At 38.4% G+C, this 22655-nt stretch overlaps 1 protein-coding gene across 1 annotated transcript in view; it reads right to left on the bottom strand.

Annotated features, from left to right (window-relative positions):
* CUNH11orf53 (chromosome unknown C11orf53 homolog) overlaps window positions 1-22313 on the bottom strand; it is a 35573-nt gene extending 13260 nt beyond the window's left edge. The window contains exons 1-2 of the mRNA XM_040977247.1: window positions 22304-22313; window positions 12353-12462 (exon numbers count right to left, since the gene is read on the bottom strand). Of these exons, the coding sequence (XP_040833181.1) occupies window positions 12353-12462; window positions 22304-22313 (120 nt within the window). The remainder of the gene's footprint in view (window positions 1-12352; window positions 12463-22303) is intronic.
* Between the last annotated feature and the right edge of the window lie 342 nt (window positions 22314-22655).

Raw genomic sequence — 22655 nt, 5'->3', positions numbered from 1 at the left:
TGAACCAGGTGGGAGACCCGGAAGAGCTCCTGGCTCCTGGCTTTGGATTGGCTCAGCTCCAGCCGTTGCCATCACTTGGGGAATGAACCATTGGATGGAAGATCTTCCTCTCTGACTCTCCTCCTCTCTGTACATCTGCCTTTCCAATTAAAAATAAATGTTAAAAAAATGATAGGTATGGTTGGTATGGTGTGTGTGTGTGTGTGTGTGTGTGTGTGTGTGTGTGTGTGTGTGTTCGTTCGTTCCCTTGTAGCTGAAATAGAGACCCCATGATGATCTGACTGGGAATCGGCAAGACTGGATATTTAGGAAGCTAGCAGGTGACATTTCTGTCTAGATCTATTTGGTGTCTTTTTAGGGGCTTTGTCTTTAGCAAGGCAGATATTTGTCCAGTGACACCAGGGACTGGTGGCACCTGCTCTGAGAGGTGGGCAATTTCCAAGGCCGCCTTTTTTCTTTCTTTGTCTCTCTCTCTCTCTGTCTCTCTGTCTCTTTTCATTACTTGTCCTGTTGGTATCTGTGTATGTCTACAGAAGGGACTGGCAGATTTCCTTTGTATTCTCTTTATAAACAAAGCAAAATCCTACATTCTTCAGTGACTTAAAAGTTCATTGTAAGGGTTTAGAGCTAGGGTCAATAAAATTTTTAATTAAGGAAGTAATTTTGAAACATATATCATCAAAACCCTTGCCTTATGTCTACAAAGCCTGGAGAATAGGGAGGGAGAGGTTACTCAGTGCTTATCTGGTTTTGCACACCTTGTGTCTTATCACCAACATGGAGCAACAGCAGGGGCTATGCTGATGACGTGAAAGGATTAAGTAATTTTCTTAAAGCTTACAGATGTATAAGAGGTAGAATGAAGACTAAAAGTCATGTTTACATTCTTCAGGGAAAGGGAATTTCCATGAAAATCCATTCACATGCTTTTTGTTTTTTTGGTAATAGTACATATGATTGTTTGACAGATAGCATCAACCTGTTTGTGCAACACCTTAGTTTTACTCTGATAAATGAAAATCCTGGAAGAATGCACATGATGTTGATTATGGTGGCCCCTGGGATATAGAACAGAAGAGAGGATTAGGGCCAGAGGAGGCTTCAGCAGACTTCCATTTTTCACTTCGTGTCTGTTCATTCTGATTGTCATTTTATAATGGATTCTAATGCATTTCAAGCCCAACCTTATTAAATTAATAAATGCATAGGCTTTAGGTCTTTGTAGATCTCAAATTTTTTAGAAGAATATGATTCTAAGTACTTGAAATTTCTGGGATCTGAAATATTTTAAGTTGTTTGGAAAACCCACGTAGTTACCACTCTCCTGCTTGGCAGAAAATTGCATCCAGGGTGTTTGTGAGAAAATGATTTCTGTTGCCTAAGTTACAAAGTGAAACATATTTTTTAGCCCTGGATCTTGGTGTGCCTTTGGAATGCTATTTGTATTTATGTAACAACAGGAGTCACGGGGATGCACTTGAACAGAACTCTGCAGAACCTTAGCTCTGCCAGATGGACTTGTCCTGGCTGTTGCACTGCAAGGTTTGATTATTTTTGCAAGCTGTATAAAAGAATTCACCACCAGGGATTATTTTAAATTTCATGATGTTAAAAAAAAGCCTCCACAAAACCAATAGAGCAGCTGAAAAAATAAGTTCCTTGCAAAAAGTTCGCCTTTATTATTATTATTTTAAAAATCTGTGGTTGTGAAGGAACAGGTGGTAGGGTGGGGAACATGGGAAGCTCTGGAAATGTGGTTCAGTTTTCTAAACAGGGAAGGACAATGGGCTAATTAAAATCAGACAATGGGCCATTTAGAAAGTCTTAGAAAACAGAGCATTCATTCAAATGAAAGCCATGAATGTGATGTATACTTCTGTGTTCAAACATTGGCATTTTGAGTTTACAAGGCATCACCTGCTTAGTATTTTTTTTTCTCCTTTCTGGGCTCATGAAGGCAGTTAGTTGGTTATAGTAACAAGTGAGGTGCAAAACACTGTCAAAGAGCATGAGCAAGAGCTACAGGGGAGACACTGCTAAGGTGAACACTGATTCTCTCCATCAGTAATGCTGCAAAAAAAAAAAAAAAAGGCTCCTGTTGGCAATTCAGTAAAAAAAAGTATGGCAAATGAAATGTATTTAACAAAGAAAAACTACAATTTCTGTAAGCGCCTTGGTGAGCAAAAAGAACAATAGGTACTGCTAAAAACACACAAAAAATAAAGATAAAGCAGGAAAAATAAAGCTAATACAAGAAAAATTAAGCAATGAGGCAGGAAGATGTACGTTAGGCCTTCTGATGCCTCTTTGTCCAGCAAAGCATGGTGATTATACTAAAGCAGAACAAACTGTAGGATTATTTCAGTTGTAGTATGAAAAGATGAAAGTGACTTTCATATGAATATTGAGAAAACGAGGAATCCTGGAAGTAGCAGTGGTGTTGATTTGCTACTGAGAAGCCTTTATCCAAAGCTGACCCTTCTTCCAACCATGGACTCAACAGATCCCTTCCATGTATTATATTCTTGAGTGGGATGATACTGTAATGACTGCAAGGCTGTCATTTCCATCTTGAATAGATACATGGCCAAATATAAAATTTTAAGGCATGAATATTTAGTTTATGGGCTTATTTACATTTGGGTGCTTTTTATTTTGTCCTTTTCTTGTTGTTTATCATCACTGTTAGAATGCCAAAGGGTGATAGCATACTATATAATACATCCAAATTATTCCAAATTTTAGCAATGTAGCTTGATTAAAATTACAATACATTCAGTATGCTAGCTAACAGCCCCATCTGTCCTTCACATGACTGTTATGAGTTTAGTAGCTGGAAAAAAAAAAAGGTGGTATTGACCTCCCGCAAATTGCTTCACTTCTTCTCATGCATCTCCAAGAAGCTAATGGCGTAAGGAGACTAGACTCTTATGCTTATTAAGAACATGCTTTCATGTATACAAGTGTGAGGGAACCACAGACATCTTATGGTTAGGAGAACATTGAAGGAAGTCTCCAGAGATAGCAGGTAAACTGATATGGAAAACTGTGGAACAGCCCAGGGAGCTGATCTTGCTTCTACTCTCTGAAGTTGGAAAAGTGGCATTCTACATCCAGCCCTAAGGGTGGAGTAGTGGATACCAGCCTCTGTGATCAATTTGTCAAAGCCTAGGGAAGAAATCATATTTCATCAAAAGACATTGCAGAGGAGTATGCTTCAGGGAAGAAGCAAAAGTCAAAGATGAGTGAGTTGAATGAGATTGGCCCTATTGCTCGTGAAGAGAGCATGAAAGAGTATCCTGCAAAGTCTGTGGCACCTCTGATTGTAGGTCAGGAAATGGAGAACCCCAGGAGACCAGGGCCCTCTGGGTGCTGTGGGGAATGCCAAATAGAGGCTACATTCTAGCAGGTTCTAAGCTATCTGGGTGTCACAGGACAGGAATGCACTGGTCTTGGATCAGGTGGGATATGGCACCAGCAGAGCGGTGACTGCACAGGAAGGAAGGGTGTGGAGACAGAGCAAAAGACTCACTAGTTGGGACTGAGCATCCAGTATGATGTCTGAAGGGTGCTATGGCAACCAAGCAGGAGGAATTGGAGCAAAGTGGAGATTCCAAAGTCTCTCCTGTCTTGGAATGGGGGAGAATAACTTAAGAAGGCAATCTGTTGGGGAAAAATCAAGACTTGGAGTCCTATAAGCCTGGGCCTCAATCTAAATCCTACTGTTATCACCAGATTCTCCCTTCCCTCATCTGAAAAACCAATGTAAAACAATTGTGTTCTTGTTGATAAATGAAATGACCTTGAAAGTAAGTAAGTGGGAATATTTATGAAGTCCTGTTTCAGAGCCCAGAAGTAATAAGATAGCTGTTATATTGCCTTTTATGCACCCCAGAGGGACCCAGCAAAGGAAATGGACCCAGGCTTGGTAGTCACCTTGACTCTGCTAACCTTGCCTGTCACTAAGCAGATCCTGGGAGTCTGTGTCATGACATCTGTAGGCCATAGCATTGTTTTTGTGCTTTATTAAGTTTCTGTTTTCTACCTTTCTTGAAAGCACAAATTGCAAAATTCTAGTTAACTGCAAGAAAGGGGATTTATTTTGCTCTAATGAAAAGGAGGTTCAGTTTAGGGAATAGAAAGAGAGATGCCAGTGGGTGGAAGATGTCCTGAGGGCTGGGAAAATAGATTGTTTTAGGAGGGTAACCAGTAAGTAAGAGAAACAGCTTCACACAGAGACCTCATGGGTACATTGTGAGCACTCATCACTTTCTGCTCATAAAATCCATTGACATGGAGGAAATGAAAGTTTAAGAAAGTAACATTATTTGCTAGGTCAGTGCATTAATAGCAAATCCTGATAAAAATGCTGGCGCTTTTGCTTGTTTCTTTCTACCATTGGTAGCTGGACTTTTTCATAAAATGATAATCCAGGTTAGATAAGTAGCTTTTGGTTTGTTATTCAAGAATGTTTAAGGACTCCAGAATGGGGTGGTGGTTTTGAGTCAGAATAAAGTGAAGCTCCTAACTGCTGCTTGCACTTTTTTTTTTCCTTCACCCTACTCTGGATAAATGTATGAAACCTAAAAAGGTGATCCAGTGGCCTTCCTCCTGGTTTGAGTTGCGTATATCACATTAGAATCTGTAAGGATGAGAACAGGAATATCTAACTCTCAAGTGTGCTCTTCAGAACCTCTATAATCTAGTGGATGTCTGCCCTAGGGTAACACACCTCTACTGTGACATTTATCAAGTGTGCCACATGCCAGATTCTATAAAAACCATCAGATCTGCCATTTGCTCAGCACTCGCCGTGTGCTGTACCAGGTGCTTTATGCACATGATCTCATTTCATTCTCCTGCCACCTTCTGCAGGGAGTATCGTGGTCTCCGTTTACACAGGAGGAAACTGAGGGCCCAGGAAATTAAAGCCTACATCTTTCTCACTCTGAGATGCAGACTCTTCAGAAAAAAGAGTTTTAATTAATTTTTTATCTTTAATCAAGTTTTCACCATTTAAAACACCTATTTAACCAAAGTGCCAGAAAACAAAATTTAAAAAACAAATGCAGAAAGTTACATAGTGGGAGAAAAAAAAAGCCCTAGGTCTTATAAACAATTTGATTTTTTTAAACAAAATTTTAATAAAGAAAACATAAAGCACTAGAAATTATTACGATAAAAATTACAAAATTAGGCTAAAAGTAAATAAAGGGTTTTCATTATTTCTTCTTAAGAGGACAATATTCCCAGAAAACCATTATGGAAGACAGATTCCTCAGGAGACTAAAAATAGATTTACCAGAGGAACCAGCTATCTTACTCCTCAGAACATATCCACAGGAGAGGCATTCTTAACCATTCTACTATTCCACCAGTTTTCCTAGGCTGAAAGTTCCGAAAGATAAACACAGAAATAGCAAGGAATTAGCTAGCTCTAGGAAATGTTTAGCAGGGAGGAAAGTTTAGACCAATGTCAGAAGTATTTTAGCAGAATATACTGGAAGCTCTGGGAACAGAAAATTCTGGGAGCCCTTACCAGTCAATACTTAGAACAAAAATAGGAAGCTTAGGCACAAGGCAGATCATCCAAACTTCTCTCTTAGTTCTCCTTAATGGACCCCACATTGCAGAAAGAGAATGCCTCCTTTCTTTTCCTTGTATTCTGCTTGCTCATCTAAGTCAGTTCCTTCCTTCTAATCTTAGCCCAGGTACAAACCTCCTCCCAGAAGTCTGCTTCCACCAAATCCTGTCTGTGCTTGGGTCATTCCCCTTGGGCCTCCGTAATATTTACCACTGATGACAATTACTCTTTTGGAACTTGGAGCAAAGCCATTTTTGTATTTTTAGCCATGTGCTTTATGAATGACCTCTCCTCCCACAATTAAACTGTACATTTCTTCCAAGTTCTGAATTTCTTAAAACCATTTTGAATTCTGACTATTCAGCCTCACTTCTTGTATGCAGTCACTGAATTCTAATCAGCCTCACTTCTTGTAAGTGGTTAAGCATTTAATAGCAACAGTATTGACTGAACACCTAACATATGCCAAGCCCTTGTCAGTATTCAAATATAACCTTTATGGTAACCTTGCAAGTCATTTTATTATCTTCTTTTAACATTAAAGACCGGTAACTTTGCTGACATCACACAGTTAAAAAATGACAGAATATGACTTGGAGTCTAATTGCCTGGAACTAGCATCCAAATCCTTTACCATGCTATGCTGCCCATGTCTTAGAAGACAAGCCTCTGAAAGCCTTAATGCTGTGAGTTTCCAGATGGTGATCTGAAACATCCCAAAGACACTTTAGATTGGGTACAAGGGAGTTCTTTGAGATGCAGACCTATTTCAAAACCTATGCAGTGAGATAGGAACGTTTGAAACATGCCTTACAAAGGTCAAGAAATGTGATATAATTTTTCAAGCCTGAATTTTGAAAGTGAATGTTGAAATTAAAGCAGAATTGCAATGAGGTATGGTCCAACTCTCATTTTATTGACAAGGGTGCTGAGATTCAGAGACAAGAAGGGAAGTGCCCATGTCTTCCAAGGTCAAAAAGGATTTGAAGGCGACTAATAAGAAGGTCCATTTTGGGTGTCAGAGTTGTGTTGGGGATAGTTCCTCAAGTTGCAGTTGAGTTGAGATGCAGTTTCCAACTGTATATTTCCCACCTAGTATTATCTGAGTACTCTAAATGCAAATCACAGATCTGGATATCATAGTGTTTACACTCAGTGAATGTGTGATTGGCGTAGCCAAGCGGCAGCTGGATATGTAACTAACAACTCTCCAACCAGCAGTCCTGATGGGAAGACAGCCAAGACGCATCTGTTCCGCAGTTGGTCTGTCCGCCTTTCAGCAAAGATCAAACACTCTCAATTATTCTATGCCATAAATATAGAATAGGGCATCCATTTACCTTCTGTTCATCCACATTTCCCATCAAGCATGTACAATGGCTATCCTGCTTTCCATTGTTTGCAATGTTTCCCTTTTAAAAATAATTAGAAAGGAAAGAATGGTGGCTAGAACGATGGCTGGCCCTGTGGCCTTATACTTTATGAAGATACTCTGAAAATTCATGAAAGTAGAATTAGATTGATCAGTTTATTTTGGTGAATATTTTTGAAGACTGCATACTTTATTTTAATAAGCATTTCTGTGAAATTTATGAGGACCCCCTCAAATGTTACTGAGTAGATTTTGGCATTAATTTGCATATAAGGAAAGTTGAGAAATAGAGAAATAGCTAGGTAATTATGCTTTGACGTAAAAGTGCTTTAGGTGAGTACAAAAGAAACTTTGTGTGAAAAGAGTTAGATTTTGATGTATGTCCATAAAAGATATATAATTATATATAAATTATATATATATGATTCACATGTATAATTTACCACTCAGGTTATATCTTCTTAACATTTCCCTCTGTTTATACTTTCCAAAAATAGAACAAGAAATTTTCTTACTTTTTCTGATGTCTATGTAGAAAATTAAAAGACCTTTTGTTTCTATTTCTTTATTGTTGTAGACTGAAGTATTTTGGTGAATGAGCCAAACAAATAATCACTGTGTGTATAAATTGAGCTGTTTCACCATTAGGCCCTAACTCCTAGACCCCTCCTCAACCAACCTCATATTGCATAACATTCCTTCTTTCGGCAGTAAATTTATTTTACTTTGTTTTGGACTTGAATCAGTGGTAAGATAGGATACTGGCATTACAAGTGACAGCTTAATCTGTGCCATGATGCTAACCCCTAATCCTTCTCTTATTGCATGATAACCTTCTTTCTCTCCCACATTCTTAATGTTTTTATTATTTTAATTCCAAACTGATTTCCATTTAAAACTCCTACCCAAGTAGTTTTTAAAATTCACTTTTTATGCCACCTGTGATATATTGTTATTTAAAATTAATCTTTATTATATCTTAAGAAAAAAATTGATTAGAAAATCCAATAATTCACTGAAGTTAAACACTGAAAAATTGTGGCTGTTAGACATATTGCTGCAAAGATAATAGAAAGCTTATTGAATTTTATAATGTTATTTTGTAAAATTCAATGATTAACTTTTTTTAAAAAAAGATTTATTTATTTTCTTGGAAAGGCAAATGTACAGAGAGGAGGAGAGACAGAGAGAAAGATCTTCCATCTGATGATTCACTCCCCAAGTGGCCGCAACGGCTGGTGCTGCGCCAGTCCAAAGCCAGCAGCCAGGAACTTCTTTCTGGGTCTCCCACATGGGTGCAGGGTCCCAAGGCCTTGGTCCATCCTCAGCTGCTTTCCCGGGGCACAAGCAGGGAGCTGGATGGACAGTGGAGCTGCCAGGATTAGAACTGGCGCCCATATGGGATCCTGGTGTGTTCAAGGTGAGGACCTTAAGCATTACGCTATCGTGCTGGGCCCCAATGATTAACTTTTATGAAAGTTGATTTTAAATAGTGCTATTGAAAAAAATGCTGCGATCGAAGGTCTAACTATACACTTTTGGTACTAAATGTTGGTGGCTGGATCATATTTATATATTCTGGTAGAAGATTTAGCAGTAAAGAATAAGAATAAAAATTTACAAAGGAGAATGAAAAACCATTACTTAGAAGTAGATAGGCACACAAGCTGTAAATCACAGAATTAAGGCTAAAATGTATAGAAGTGGTTTTAATTTACAGTCTTTGGTGAAAGCCTCTTAATGCAAGGGATTTTTGTTTTTCTTTTCTATTACAAACATGTGAAAGGCCTTTCATAGTATTAAAAGCAGATGTTCTCTAAGGAAATTGTGGTAAGATGGATCAACATGATCTTGCATAAACATATCAGAGCATTCTTAGAAAGCAGTAGTTTGGCATCAAATGTAATACTTCCTGATGCTTATGTATCCAGGATGACAATTTTCATAACGCATATGTTAGTTTTCCAGGATAGCAAAGACAAATTACTACAGAAAGGATGGTTTCAAAGTCTCCCCTATGGGTGGCAGGAATCCAAAGACTTGAACCATCAACACTGTCTCCCAGAGTCTGAGTTAGCAGGAAGTTGAAGTCAGGAGCCAAATGCATCTATTATTGATCTAGGTACTCCAATATGAGATATGGGTATCCTAGCTGGCCTCTTCACTGCCAGTTCAAATAGCTACTCCAATATGAACTAAATTTTCAGAGAAATGTTGGGGAGGAATATGCCTTACTTCATTGTTGGTGGGAGTGTAGACTATTACAGTTGTCATGTAAGTCAGTATGGAGAGTGCTAAGACAACTGAAAATGATATACTGTATGGCCCAGCTATCTAACTCCTGGGATTATCTCCAAAGGAAATGAAATCTATATATGAGAAAGTGACCTGTGCTCCTATATTTATAGCAGCACATTCTATAATAGAGGAATGTGGAAATAACCAAGATGACTGTCGAAAGAGGAATGGGTAAAACAAGCTGTGGTATATCTTCTCCATGGAATATTTCTCAGCCATTAAAAAGAATGAAATTTTACCATTTGCAACAAAATAGTCCCAATTAGAGACCATTATGCTTAGTGAAATTAGGCAAAAGGTCAAATATCACATAATCTCTCTACTAAAAGGTAAACGTCATGCAAAATACAAGATTAATATTTATTGGTAAATATATATATATAATGTGTGTGTATATATATGTGTACACACACACACACACACACACACACACACACACACACACAAATAGACTCAGAGAAACTGTATAATGGAAACTGGTATACCAAGAGGAAGATATATTGCAGTATGCATCTCTACTTGGAATAACAGGTGGATTCCCAAAGAAACTGTTGGGTATATCTTGACAGTAGGATGCTGGACTTTCTACCATTGTCTATACATCATGTTACACTTAAATAGCAGAATCATAGATTTGTGATTGTTGCTAAAGGTGTATACTACTATAATAATATTGGAGAAAAATGTGGAAGGGGGATAGGGAGAGTGGAAGGGCAAATTCCTGAGCCTGTGAAACTATCATGAAAAATAAGAATTAAAAGAGAAATATTTTTACCATTGTGTGTATGCCTTTTTGTGTTTTTATTAGTGTATTTGAAAGGCAAAATATTTGGGAATATGGGACAAAGAAGCGTCTTCTTCCATTGGTTCATTGCTCAAATGTCTACAATAGCTAGGGCTGGAATTTGCAGAAGCCAGAAGCCAGGAACTGTATTCAGGTCTTCAGCATGGATCACAGGGGCTAAAGCATGTGGACCAATATTTTCTGGCTTGGAAACAGGGTAACGAGGAGTTTAACTGGCACTCTGAAATGGGATGTTGGTGTGATAAAAGGAGGCTTAACCTGCTGCATGACAATGCTGATTTTTCTTTTTGTCTTTTCATGAAACTTATATTCTTTTTTAATAAAATTGCTTATTGTATAAAGACAACAGATTTTATGCATTTCCTTACCTCCTTATTTTACTTTTTTTTGTTATATTTCCAAATTACAATCACAAGTTTCAAGTTTAGTCCTTTATTAAAGAATTCAACAAATACATAGTAGAAAGGCCACCATTCCCCAGGAGTATAGACAAGAGCTCTAATCATGGAATCTCCAGATGTTAATTTCACTTGTCTACACTATATTGTTTTGTATTCTATACATAGCTCTGATAGAGTTCCATTTCATTTATATTTAAGTATTGATGAAAACTAAGGTTTGTTATATCTTCATTCACACTGCGCAGATACAATTTCTGTTCCTTATCATTATAAATGAGTATTGTCTTTCCAATTAATAGTCTGGCTGCACTTTGATCAAGTTTCACAGTTCATTCTATACTTGTGATTGTGGCAGTTTATATTAGTTCTACCAACCACTGAATATGTGACTCATTTCCAGTTGACTTTAGATCACTCTTACTCTTTCTCTTTTCTCCATGTGTATGCTTTTCTCAAGAGACTAAGTTTACATCAATATTTTAAACACATACTGTAGATGATTTGAAGCAGGCATTATGAGAAAGATTGAAGTAGGATCAGCAAGGAGTTGATTAGATTTCCGTCTATTCAGCTAAAGTCCATTTATTGAATTAGAAGGGAGAAGGTGGCTTAAAAGAAAGAATCACAAAAAGCTTGTAATCAAAGGTGCAAATAAATAAGAGAAAACTGAAGCTGGAGTTGGTTAACTTGAAACATACTCCAGGAGTTTGATTTCAGAGCCCTGTTGAACATGCTGTCAGCATTTGCAGCAAACTGTAGAAGTACCTATTGTGTTTTGGCCCCTACATTAGGTCCTGTGCATTATTGTCTCATTTATTCTTCATCTGCCAATGCCCAACAGAAGGCTGCTATGACACTGTATTTTATCTAGCAGAATAGGTAGTTATATACCAATCTCTACAGTTAAGTGCTATTGCTATTTTGGAAGTTCTTTTGGAGCTCTGGATGCATAGGAACAGATAAAACAGAAGGCAAAGATAGCAGGTAAGGGTTTCAGAATCAAGGCATCTCTTACTCTAGGGTTTTAAAAGTCTGATTCTGCATGCTACCGAGGGGGGATATCTTCCTAGTTATTTGTATTGGGTTTAGAATAGCATGTGTAGGAAGGTCATCATTACTCCCACCAACTGGGCCCTTGATAATTTACAGATGGAAAACATGAAAACAGTTGGGATATATCATGTTTTCGTTGTCACTCACTGACATAGCTGGGCAATACAATCACAGGTCTTGGAGCACACATCAGTGAATAACAGGTGCGCTGTCATAATACAGATTTGTATAATTGAAACAGATTCATTTTGATTGATTCACTTTATGGTGGGCCAGAGAAGTAAAGTGAGCTTACCAGGATCATACAACTGGTTCCTGGCAGGGGAATGACCCCCTTTTTGCACACATCCTGTCCATTTTACCAGGCCTGTTTGTCAGGAGGAATGCTAGCATTTAGCTACTGTGATTTATAGGATGTACAGTTACACAGGAACACAACCTCTGTTTCCAAGATGTATAATCAATAGCATGTAAGTAGAGGTATAACAACCTTTCCTTAAAAGGACACACAAGCCAGTATAACCTAGAATAGCATGATGAGGGCATAAGAAAATGTGGAAGTTCAAATATAAACATTAGTATCACTAGTGAGAGATAGGAGATATCAAGCAGGTGTGCTTGGTATGGGCAGATTATCTATCATAGGGAAAAAAGAGGAGGGAAAAGTCAATGTAATTATGTAGTGTGGACCAGTTAAAAAGGAACTTTTCTGTTGACAATAGTGGGTGGAGGAGGTGAAGGTGGGAGATAGATATAGAGATAAGGGGAAAGGGCAGATGACTAACCTGTAGAGGAAGCTCAAACTCTAATGCTTTAGAATACATTAAATTGGCACTTACGTTGAATCTTGAGTTACTTGTCTGTCTGGACCGTTTCTCTGCCAGGAGATCTTTGACTGTGTGCTTCACTCTCACCCCTTGGTATACTCGTTTGTTGTATTCTCCTGGGACTTAAGCAAATGAAATAGTCACAGTCAGATACAATTAGAGTAATTAGGTTAACCTACTGAGGGACATATCCAAGGGCTGATGGTGGTGATGCTATTTCCTCATTACAATAATAAAATTACTGAATTTGAAGAAGCTTCCGTAGAGTCCTATCTCCTGGTCTTTGATAGCTTCATCCAAGCTTCGCTTAAGGGAAAGAAATGCTAGTTCATTTTTTACAGAATGTTTCTTAAAAGAACCCTGTGTTTTTGTGTTTTGTTGTATCACTAATTATAGTTTATGCATTAATCACAATACAGAGGATTGGAAGCAGCTTGAAACTTCCACTCCAGAAAGATTAAGATTTGCATTGTTCAGATGACAAGAGATCTCTTGTGAGTGTGCAGGTCATCTGGGCTGTTGTTTTTTCCCTCTGTAATGGTTTATTTATGTATTTGAAAGACAAAGTTAGAGAGAGAGAGAGAGAGAGACAGAGATCTTCCATGCTGGTTTAATCTTCAAGCGGCTGCAGTGGCCAAGGCTGGGCCATGCCGAATCCAAGAACCTGGAATTCCATTTGGGTAATTTTCCACTGCTTTCTCAGGTACATTTTCAGGGCACTGAACTGGAAGTGGAGAAGCCAGAACTTGAACTAGCACTCGTGGGGGGATGCTGACATCATAGGTGGCAGTTTAACCTGGTATACCACAATGTTGGCCCCAGTGACTGTTTTAAGAGGTTTTTGTTCCTAAGAAGAAAGCCATTCGTAATCTGTTTAGTGCACTAAAAAAATGTTTTATTGGGGCTGGTGATTTAAAATGTTGTCTGCAGTGCTGGCATCCCATGTAAATGTCAGTTTGAATCCCAGTTATTCCATTTCTGATCTAGCTCCCTGTTAATCAGAAAAGGGGCAAAGGATGGATCAAGTCCTTGGGCCTCTGCATTCCATATGAAAAAGACCTGAAAGAAGCTCCTGATCCTGCTTTCTACCTGACCCAGCTTTGGGTGTTGTGGCCATTTGGGGAGTGAACCAGCAGATGGGGCATCTCTTTCAGGCTCTCCCTTTCTCTCTCTCTCTCTCTCTCTCTCTTTGTACTTCTAAATTTCAAATAAGTAAATCTTTAAGAAAATAGGCTTGGTTTTTGAAGATTTGATGATTGGATATCAGGAACTATAGCTTTAAAATTAGGCCCAAAACAAGAGGAGAGTTATTTAGTCATTCAACAATTGTTTTTCAAGTGCTCACTGTGTGCAATTAGTGGAGGATCATTGTGCTTGACAATTTATAAATATTATTTCTCTGATGCATTTGGGTTTCAGAGCTGTTTTTTTGCAGAGTTTTAAAATTGCTGATAACAGGGCTGGGATTCAGACTTCAGTCTGTAATACTAACTAGAAGTATTTGTTATTTTCATTATGAGAAAGCTACAAAGGAAAAAATATTTCTCCTAGTCTCTAACATTAGCATCACTTTTTCCAGGGCTAGTGAACTATCACTCAGAATGATCAAGTAGTGACAGGGAAATCTTATGCTTAGGCTGTTTCAGAAAGCCTGGAAGGCCTAAATTAGTGGTTGAACTATAGAAACTTTCAACTGTTCTCTAACTCTGGAATAGATTGGTTTCACTTTGTTTTCATTGAGTTGTTGTTACTGGAGGAGGTGCTTGGTGGTTAAGACACCTCTTGGAATGTCTGCAACTTATATCCAAATGCATGGATTTGAGTCCCGGCTGCACCTGTGATTCCAGCTTCCTGCTAATGTATACCCTGGGAGGCAGCCGATGATGGCTGAAGTGTTTAGGTCTCAGCTGTCCATGTGGGAGACCTACATTGAGTTCTGGACTGTCAGCTTAGAGTTGGTCTAGTCCAGCGATATCAGGCATTTGAACAAAGAGCTGGTGGATGGAGGATCTCTCTCCCTTTCTTTTTGACATTTAGATAATAAAAATAAGAGAAAAATAATTGAGGTGTTTGCTGGCTTATTAGTAAATTCATCTGGGACAGGAGTCAGCATCAAGCTAAAATGGCAGATTATACTAATGCATATTTGTATGAAGCCCATAATAAAAAAATTCTCTAATTTGATTTGATTCATAGATAGCCTAGGATGTATTGGATATGAAAGTTAAATTCTGCAAAACAAGTAAAAAAAAAAAAGATTGAAGTTGCAGCCAGAGACAGACAATGCCTTGAGTAAAGGAAGGACTGGCCTAAGAGACAGGGTGTGCACAGCTACCTGTTAATCACTGAACTGGGAATATGACAGTCTCTCAGCTCTGTTTTCTTCCTGTGTAAAACATGTTTTTCTTAGATGTCTTCAGAGATGTGTAAGTGAAGAATGAGATATGCACATGAAAATGCTTTGGAAACTAGCAGGTATTATATAAAACATCCATACAAAAATAAAGGCAAACAAATCTAAGGTCCAAGGCAATGTAGTATTTAGTTCAAATAAAGTCATATGCAAATCACAAAATCAACAAAATCAAAGCTGTTTGACCATTTTGGTCTAATTTTGGCAGAGGTTGTTCTATATGGATGTCTTTTAGTTGTAGAGGCTGGAAGTACTTCCTCCAATTTAAAGGCCAATGACCTCGTTCCAAAGAGATCTAAGTATGGCTTCAAGGATTATGGGAAAATCCAAGGCTACCTTTGTGTACCAGTTATTTACTGGATATTTTCTATATGTCAGAACTAGGGATACAAAAGTGTGTACTGTCTCACTTAGGGGAGAAATACTAGAAAAGATCATAATGCAGATTTTATTGCTGAGTGTAATAAAAAGTACTGAAAGAATTAGAATTCACTACTTCCTTGTGGGCATAGGAAGGGAGTCAGGGTGACAAAGTGATAGCTGAGTGGAGCTTGGGGGTGAGGGGTTGTGGGGTGATACTAACAAAATGGGCAGGATCATTCTAGTTGTAGAAGGTTCATGGGCTAGAGCAGACCAGGAGTGTGAGGGTAGAAATGGAGGGAACACAGGCTTGAAAAGGAGCACAGATCTGTCACGAGGGTCCTGGTGTGGGAAAGGAGTCTGGACTTCACCTTCTCACCATGATCATCAGAGGCTTTAGAACAAAGGGGTGTGTGCTTAGATTTGCATTTAAGAAGGACTTTTCTGGCATCTGTGTGGAGGGTGGATCTAATCACAAAGTATAGGGAGATAAGTCAGAAGAACCCTAGAATAATTCAGGCATGATAATCTGAATAGGGAAAGGAAGGCTTCCACAGATACAGAAATTATTCAGATTTGGTAAGTAAAGATGAGGGAATGATCCAAGGGGGATTCTGAAGTTTCTGTCCAGAGATAGCTCTGGGTACACCTGCTTTGGAGCCATCGTGAAGTGGGTGATAATGAATCCAGGCAAGAGGAGAACATCCCTTGGAGCAGTGTGTGGGAGCCATCATGTGACAGCACACACAGACACCAGTGATGTGTGTCAAACTCTAAGATGAACAGACCAAGGGCTGAGAAGATTCATGTCCTGAGAATACCTGGGGACTGAATTCTGAACCACTGGTTGGGAAGTCCTAGACTAAAATATTAAAGATGGAAGACCAAGGATCATTCAAATTTGAAGAAGGAGGAGAAGATAACCTTGTGAAAACAGCATGGGAAGACTAGTTGGAGAAGCACCAGCGCAAATCAGGAGAATAGGCATTGGAGAACTCCAGGGAAGAGGTTTGTCAAAAGAGGAATAAAAAACTTTCAGGGTAGAATGATCCAGGAAGATTATGCCAGAAAAGATAGAGAAACATTTGTTACTTCCAGTTCAGTTGTTGGGCTTCATTTAGCAAGAATGATTTTGGAAAATGTGGAGGTAGGAAGGACAAACTGCTTACTCTTGAAGTTTGAAGGAATCAAGAAAAACAAGAGAGTAGATGAGAATGGGAGAGAATGCCAGCATCAGGCGAGCTTTGCTGTGCTTTTTATAACTATGTATTTAAGGACAGGAGAGAGTTGTGGATGTCTGAAGAGGGTAGAGGAAAAGACTGAAAATTTAGGTAAGAAGTGGGAGATTATGGGAGAACATCTTATGGAGGAAGAATGGGATTGGAGTCAGGGGATAAATGCCTCAACCATTGTAACTGGAATAAAGAAGGGCAGAGTGTGGGGATGGAGTGGGCATTTTATTAATGACTACTCAACCTGGAGCAGCCTGACCCAGAGATCACTGAAATACTGGAGGTCAGAACAAGGCAGGGTGAGAGGGAGCTCGTTTTCCAGGAACTCCCAAGGGTGATCCCTGGACCAGCCACATCAGTACTGGCTAGAGACTTAAGAATTTACAGTCTCAGGCCCTACCCCAAACTACTGAACCAGAAACCCTCAGGCTGTGGTCTGGCCCTCCAGGTGCTTTTGACTTTTAGGTTTGAGGACTATATATATACAACTGGCCTTCAAAAGTTTGTGGAAATATAGAATTAAAAGATGCTTATTTCTGTGCAAAAAATTGAACTTCATGAATAGTTTATTCATAATGTATACACTGTTTTGATGATCTTTCCTACAAAGAAGGAAGATATTTTGGAGGTTACTGTGACAGAGATGGGAGGACAGCTTGAGCCAGGTCAGTCATGGCTGAGCAGGAAGTGAGCTGCCTAAATGATCAATAGTAGGTCTATAAACCTAAGTCAGAGAAGGAGGGGGTGGGGCAGTTAAAGGGGTGCAGACCATATCCTCTGTGACTGAGGGAATCATGGTTTCACTTTTTCCTGAAGGGATTTTTAATTGACAATTGTGATATGAAATAGCAATTCTTGCTTTGTAGATATGCTGAAAACCCTAAGGGAGATTCTCCTAAGTAGGTTTAAGACATAACCATATGATAAATAATATAAGAATAAAGCTATTGAGATAGCAAATAATCAGATCATAGCGTAAGGGAATCAGTCTTATATACAAGTTGGCATCAACGTAGTGCCAAGTATGGGACTACATGCCACAGGGGATGAAAAATAAGCTTGGAACACATAACAGATGTTCTCAAAGAGATCCTTTTTTAGTAAGAGAAATAAGACAATTATATGTGAAAGAGCAGAAAAGGCATGACAGTGACACTTTGGTTCAACGATGAAAGTTCTATGGGGAGAGATGAGATTCAGATTACATTTATAATAATATGGATCAGATGGGAGGGGAGGGAAAGGCCTTGTAGACAGTCGGTGGACATAAGCAAGTGAAGAGACAGGAAGAAGCAACACCTGTGCAAAAGGGGTAAGGACCTAGTGTAACTGAAGTTGCTAGATTTAAATGCCATCTCTATGTAAATGAATTTTAAATGCATATTTCAAGCTCACACCTTACTTTTAGAGTTGACTATCCACCTACACCTTGATCTTCAGATGTCTCAAACTCCACATGTCCAGATGTGAAGTTAATTCTTCCCTTCTAATTTCCTTTATCTGAAGCCTTCTCTAATACAGATGATGGCATATGAATCCTTGCAGTTGCTCAGTCCTTAAGCTGTAGTGTCATCCTTTATTCTTTTCCTTCTCTCACACTTCACAACCCATCCTTTAGGAATATGTGATGGCACTACTTGCAGAAAGATCTAGAGTCTGGTGATATTGTGCCGTTCTCTCCTTCCCTCCCTTCCTCTCTCGCTCCCTCTCTCTTCTCTCCCTCTCGTCCTCTCTTTCTCCCTTCTCTCTCTCCTGCTATTATCCAGGTTAATTCTGTGGTTGTTTCTTGTAGATTACTGTCATAGCCATCTAACTTGTCTTCCTTCTTCTCTTCTTTACCTCTGACCCAAGACTATTTTCAATACAGAAGCTGGAGTGAATCTTAAAAATTTCAATGACATCTTTTCTGGGCTTGAATCTAATGATTTCTGATTTCCTCAGAGTAAGCACCAAAGTTTCTACAACAACCCCACATGACCCTATTCCCTGGTGACTATGTTCTCAGCTCCTAAGACTCTTTCCCTTAGAGCCTGTTCTTCAGCCAGTTTCTGAAATGCAGTGCACTTTTGCCTCAAGAACTTTCCACTGACTACCTCTATCAGTTATCTGGAATGTTCTGCCCTGCGTTATCCACATGACTACATGCTATTGTCTTCTTCAGGTCTTGGTTCAAATGCCATCTTCTCCATAGGTACTTATGTAAGTTACCTCTTTGCCATGAAATGGTTTTGACCACCCCGCCTTATCCTATTGTCTTTTCTTTCTGTGTGGCAGCAGTCACTTTATAATGTCCTGTGATTTCTTTATATAATGAACTTATTGTTTATCCTCTGCCTGCTCCTTGATAGCAGATAAGCTTTGTGAGGATGAGAAACTGCCTGGTTTTACTCATCGATGCATATTTGTGCCTGGCACATAGTAGATATTTAGTAAGTATTGATTGAAAGACTTTGTTTTTTGTTTGAGAATAATGACAATGTTGAAGGTTTTAAAAATCTAGCTTTATAAATTTATACTTAGGGTTGATCTCAGGGTTGAGTTCCAAGGAATGCATTACTACAAGATTGCACCATTGTGCAAACATCATAGAGTGGACTTATGCAAACGAAAGGCTTTTATGACATCACTGGGCATTATAATCTATGGGACTGGATGCAATCTGTCATTTAAATGTTATGAGTCACATGAATGTACCTTATAATGCAAACAACTAAATTATTTAGAAGAATATTGTACTTTTAATTTGGTTTTGGAAGACCTAGAATGACTTTTAGAAGATTAATTTGAGACCAAATCCTAGCATGGGTTGAAAATGAGGAAGCAAGGAAGTAAAAAATTATAAAATGTTTAAAGGCTAGCTGGAAACAGTGGCAGTGATGTAGGAAGAATATATTTCAGAGACTTTTCATGAAATACACAGGAAAACTATGCCATGGTTAAGAAGAGGACTCAAGAAGTCAGTGAAAAAAACTGGTTTTGTAGGGATAAAGAATTCAGTTTTAAATATGTTGACTTTGAGGCTGTGATGATGCAATGAAGTAAAGATTAAAATGTCCTATAGATAGGTTGACGATTTGGACCAGGGTTAGGCGTATATAACTAAGAAACATCTCTAAAATTATGATGACTAAAACTGTAAAAATAAAGCTCTCCAAGGAAGAGCTTATAGAAAGAAAAGAGACTCAAGCATGGAGCTTTGAGTAATGGATACTGTCCTGAAGCCCAAAGGAGGGAAAGGACCAAGGAAGGACTGAACATGTAGGAGTCGAGGGAAATAGAAGCTGAAGGGGAAGGATGTACCAGAATGGTAACATCAGGGAAATGAAGAAGTATGTAGAAAGATGAATACTCAGGGATGTGTGGCACCTTGTAGATGCTAAGTAAATAATTATGGAATAAATAAAATGCTTTGGAAAAGGTGAACAAAATGAGGAAGAGCAAAGGGCTTAGGAAAGCAAAGAACTTCATAAGGTGAGCAAGAGCAATTTCATAGAAGGAGGAATGAGATTTTTTGGTGGGCTTTGTGGGAGCACAGGTTGTAAGGAAATATAGATAGTGGGATGGCTCATGCTCCAGGGCAGTGTTATCTGTATTCTACAGCAGCACAAAGGGGGAATCAAAATCAGTCTTTATAAAGTGGTGGAACCCAGCACCAATTTTTAAAGATCTTAGCTGGAGCATTTGTCATGTGTGTTTGAGAAAACTCTGAAAGTATGTTAATTTATTCCACCCTCTTTTGAAAAAGGGTGCTATTGAGAGTTAAAAATTGTTGCCAGTATTCCTACACCAAAACATTAATTTTCCCCTGTGCATTGTGTCTATTTAAAGAATCCACACCTGTATGAACCAGGAGAGCTTAAGAGTTTTTATTCAAATGCTCTTGATACAGACCTACATTCAGATCGGTTGTTGAGAAAACAAAGACATGTGTTTCCTGAGAGAAAGAACAAGCAAATTCATCAATAGGAAACAGCCTACCCTTTAGAATTCGGAAAAAAATAATTTGGCACTGTAGGATTATAAATATGTACATATAAGAAATTGTTGCTTATTCGTGTCTTTAAAGAAGTTGGTTTGTATTACATTTAAAAGTGCTGTTGCCTTAATACTGTTTTTTTAAAATTAAGCATTTTTTTCTATCAAATTGAAATTGATTTGATATTTTTTATGTTTTTAATAATCTGAAGCTGAATATTTTTAAAATACAGGTGATCCAAGAGTATTTCTAGTTTTTAAATGATAAATAGGTATCTGAAACCCATTCTTTTACTGTGCTTAATGATATTTGTGGAATACATTTTCTTTTAAGCTTTTAGAATTTCTGAGCAGGTGTTTGTGACATAAGGTAAGGAAATACATAGTTCTAAATAAAAAAAGAGAAAACTAAAACTACTGCACAACTTTAAAATCCAGATTGTATGTTTTTGAGTTCTCTTGACTGGAAAATGGCCCAGCCGAGGATGGCATATGGTGTCTCTCTGAGTGATAGTCCTTCATGACAGTGGAACACAGGCATATTGGCACTCAAAACAGAACACAATAAAAACCCAGAATGGTGGGTTATTGGTGGATAGTTTCCATATTTCCATCCTCTGCCTACCAGGGACATGCCACTGATGTGGTAGTGAATAGTCCAATGGCAATCTCGTGATTTGGGCTGCCATCTGGCTCAGGTGCCAGCCCTCACAGCTATGCCAGTCCCTCTTCTTCCTCCACTATCCCAGCTCAGCTGAACAATTGAGCCCCTGCACTGAGAAAGTGCAAGCCTGTTTAGGCACCAAACCTTCCAGCTTTATGGTGTTTGGAGCCCAATGTTCTAAAAACCCTTCTTGTCTGTGGAGATGATATGTTAGTTTTATCACAGAAAACCTCTGGGAGAATTTTACAAGGTAAGGCAACATGTCTTACCTTAGGTCTCCAAGTTCATTGAGAATTGGGAAATGTTCAAACTATTGGTAAGCAAAAAACAATGTGTAGTACTTAAGAAATCTTTTACTTAAAATAAAAATTGCAAGTTTTACAAAGGTGAGGTCAAGTTAGTTAACATGTTATGGTTTTGTGGACATTCTGATTGGCCTGCACAGTAGGCATCCAAAGCCCCCTCCCAGTGTCCCTGTCTCACACCTTTTAAGCCTCATAACTGGATCTAAAACCAGCATTACTGCTCATAACCAATGCCATGCTGTAAAAGCTACATGTTCCTTACTGTCTTCTTATCTTCTGCAATAAGACTTCGAAGAGCCACAGCACTTTAAAATATAAATTTTTCTTTCAAGGCACTTTACTTTGAAATATTCCTTCTGTCATCATTTATTTATTAACATTTACAACTCTAACTTCTTTAAATTCCCAATTTGTCTTGCAATAGGTAGATTTGACCCTAGATTGACAGTTACATTTATTTCTTCAGGATGAACAGGTCAGAAAGGGTCAACCTATAGTTTGAATTCATGAAATAACAGCTTAGGCTCTTCCTTGTCATATGTAAATGTATATTATCCTTCATTCTTAGCCTAAAAATCTGAGTCAAGATGCATGAATCAAACTTATTTTTAGCTCTGTGCAAATGTGGATTCTTCTTCTGCACTTGATAATCAAAGGCTGACTGAAATTGCATTCCAAGTGACATAAAATTTCAGCACACTGGAAAAGAATGTGTATATATTCAGGTCCTCATTTTATGAAAATCATGTTCATCTAAGTTATCTTCTAGAATCATACCAATATACACTCTGCAACAAAAGTCAAATCTAGCAATATGTATTATGAAAGTGTTATGAAAAGCTCTAATTACTTCTCCTCTGATCTATGTTGTTTTCCCATTTTTGTATGTTCTAGTCAGAATTGGTAATATTTCTACTTTATCTTTGCTTCATATCATGACTTTGGACCATCAAAAATATAAAAATTAGGATCAGTGCTATATTTTAAAGGTAGTCCTAACTGGCATCAACTTACCGCTTTCCATGTTGAGTGGTTTTATGAGTTTCCTTCTCGACAGCAGTGCTGGTTGGTCTCTGGTGAATGGCGTCTCCCTCTTGGTAAGGAATGTGTGTCTCCCAGAAAGCTCAGGTCGTGGTGGGTAAGCCTCCTGTACGCAGTAGTGATGCTTCTGAAATGACTGCTTTAGATTTGATTACATGCAAATCCTTTGGTGTCTGTTTCTGTACAATTTGCATCCCCCAGTGTAGATTATATATGAAGGTACTTCTTTTTCCGTTCCAAGATTTTTATTCTGTAACAATGAGTTTCCATCAGGAACAAACCTTTTAAATGTTTATTATGGAAACAGTGCATCCATTATTTGTTT

This window comes from Ochotona curzoniae, unplaced genomic scaffold, assembly GCF_017591425.1.
Source record: "Ochotona curzoniae isolate NIBS_2020 unplaced genomic scaffold, NIBS_Ocur_1.0 contig_2723, whole genome shotgun sequence".
Lineage (NCBI taxonomy): Eukaryota > Metazoa > Chordata > Mammalia > Lagomorpha > Ochotonidae > Ochotona > Ochotona curzoniae.
This window is presented reverse-complemented; position numbering and strand designations above follow the sequence as displayed.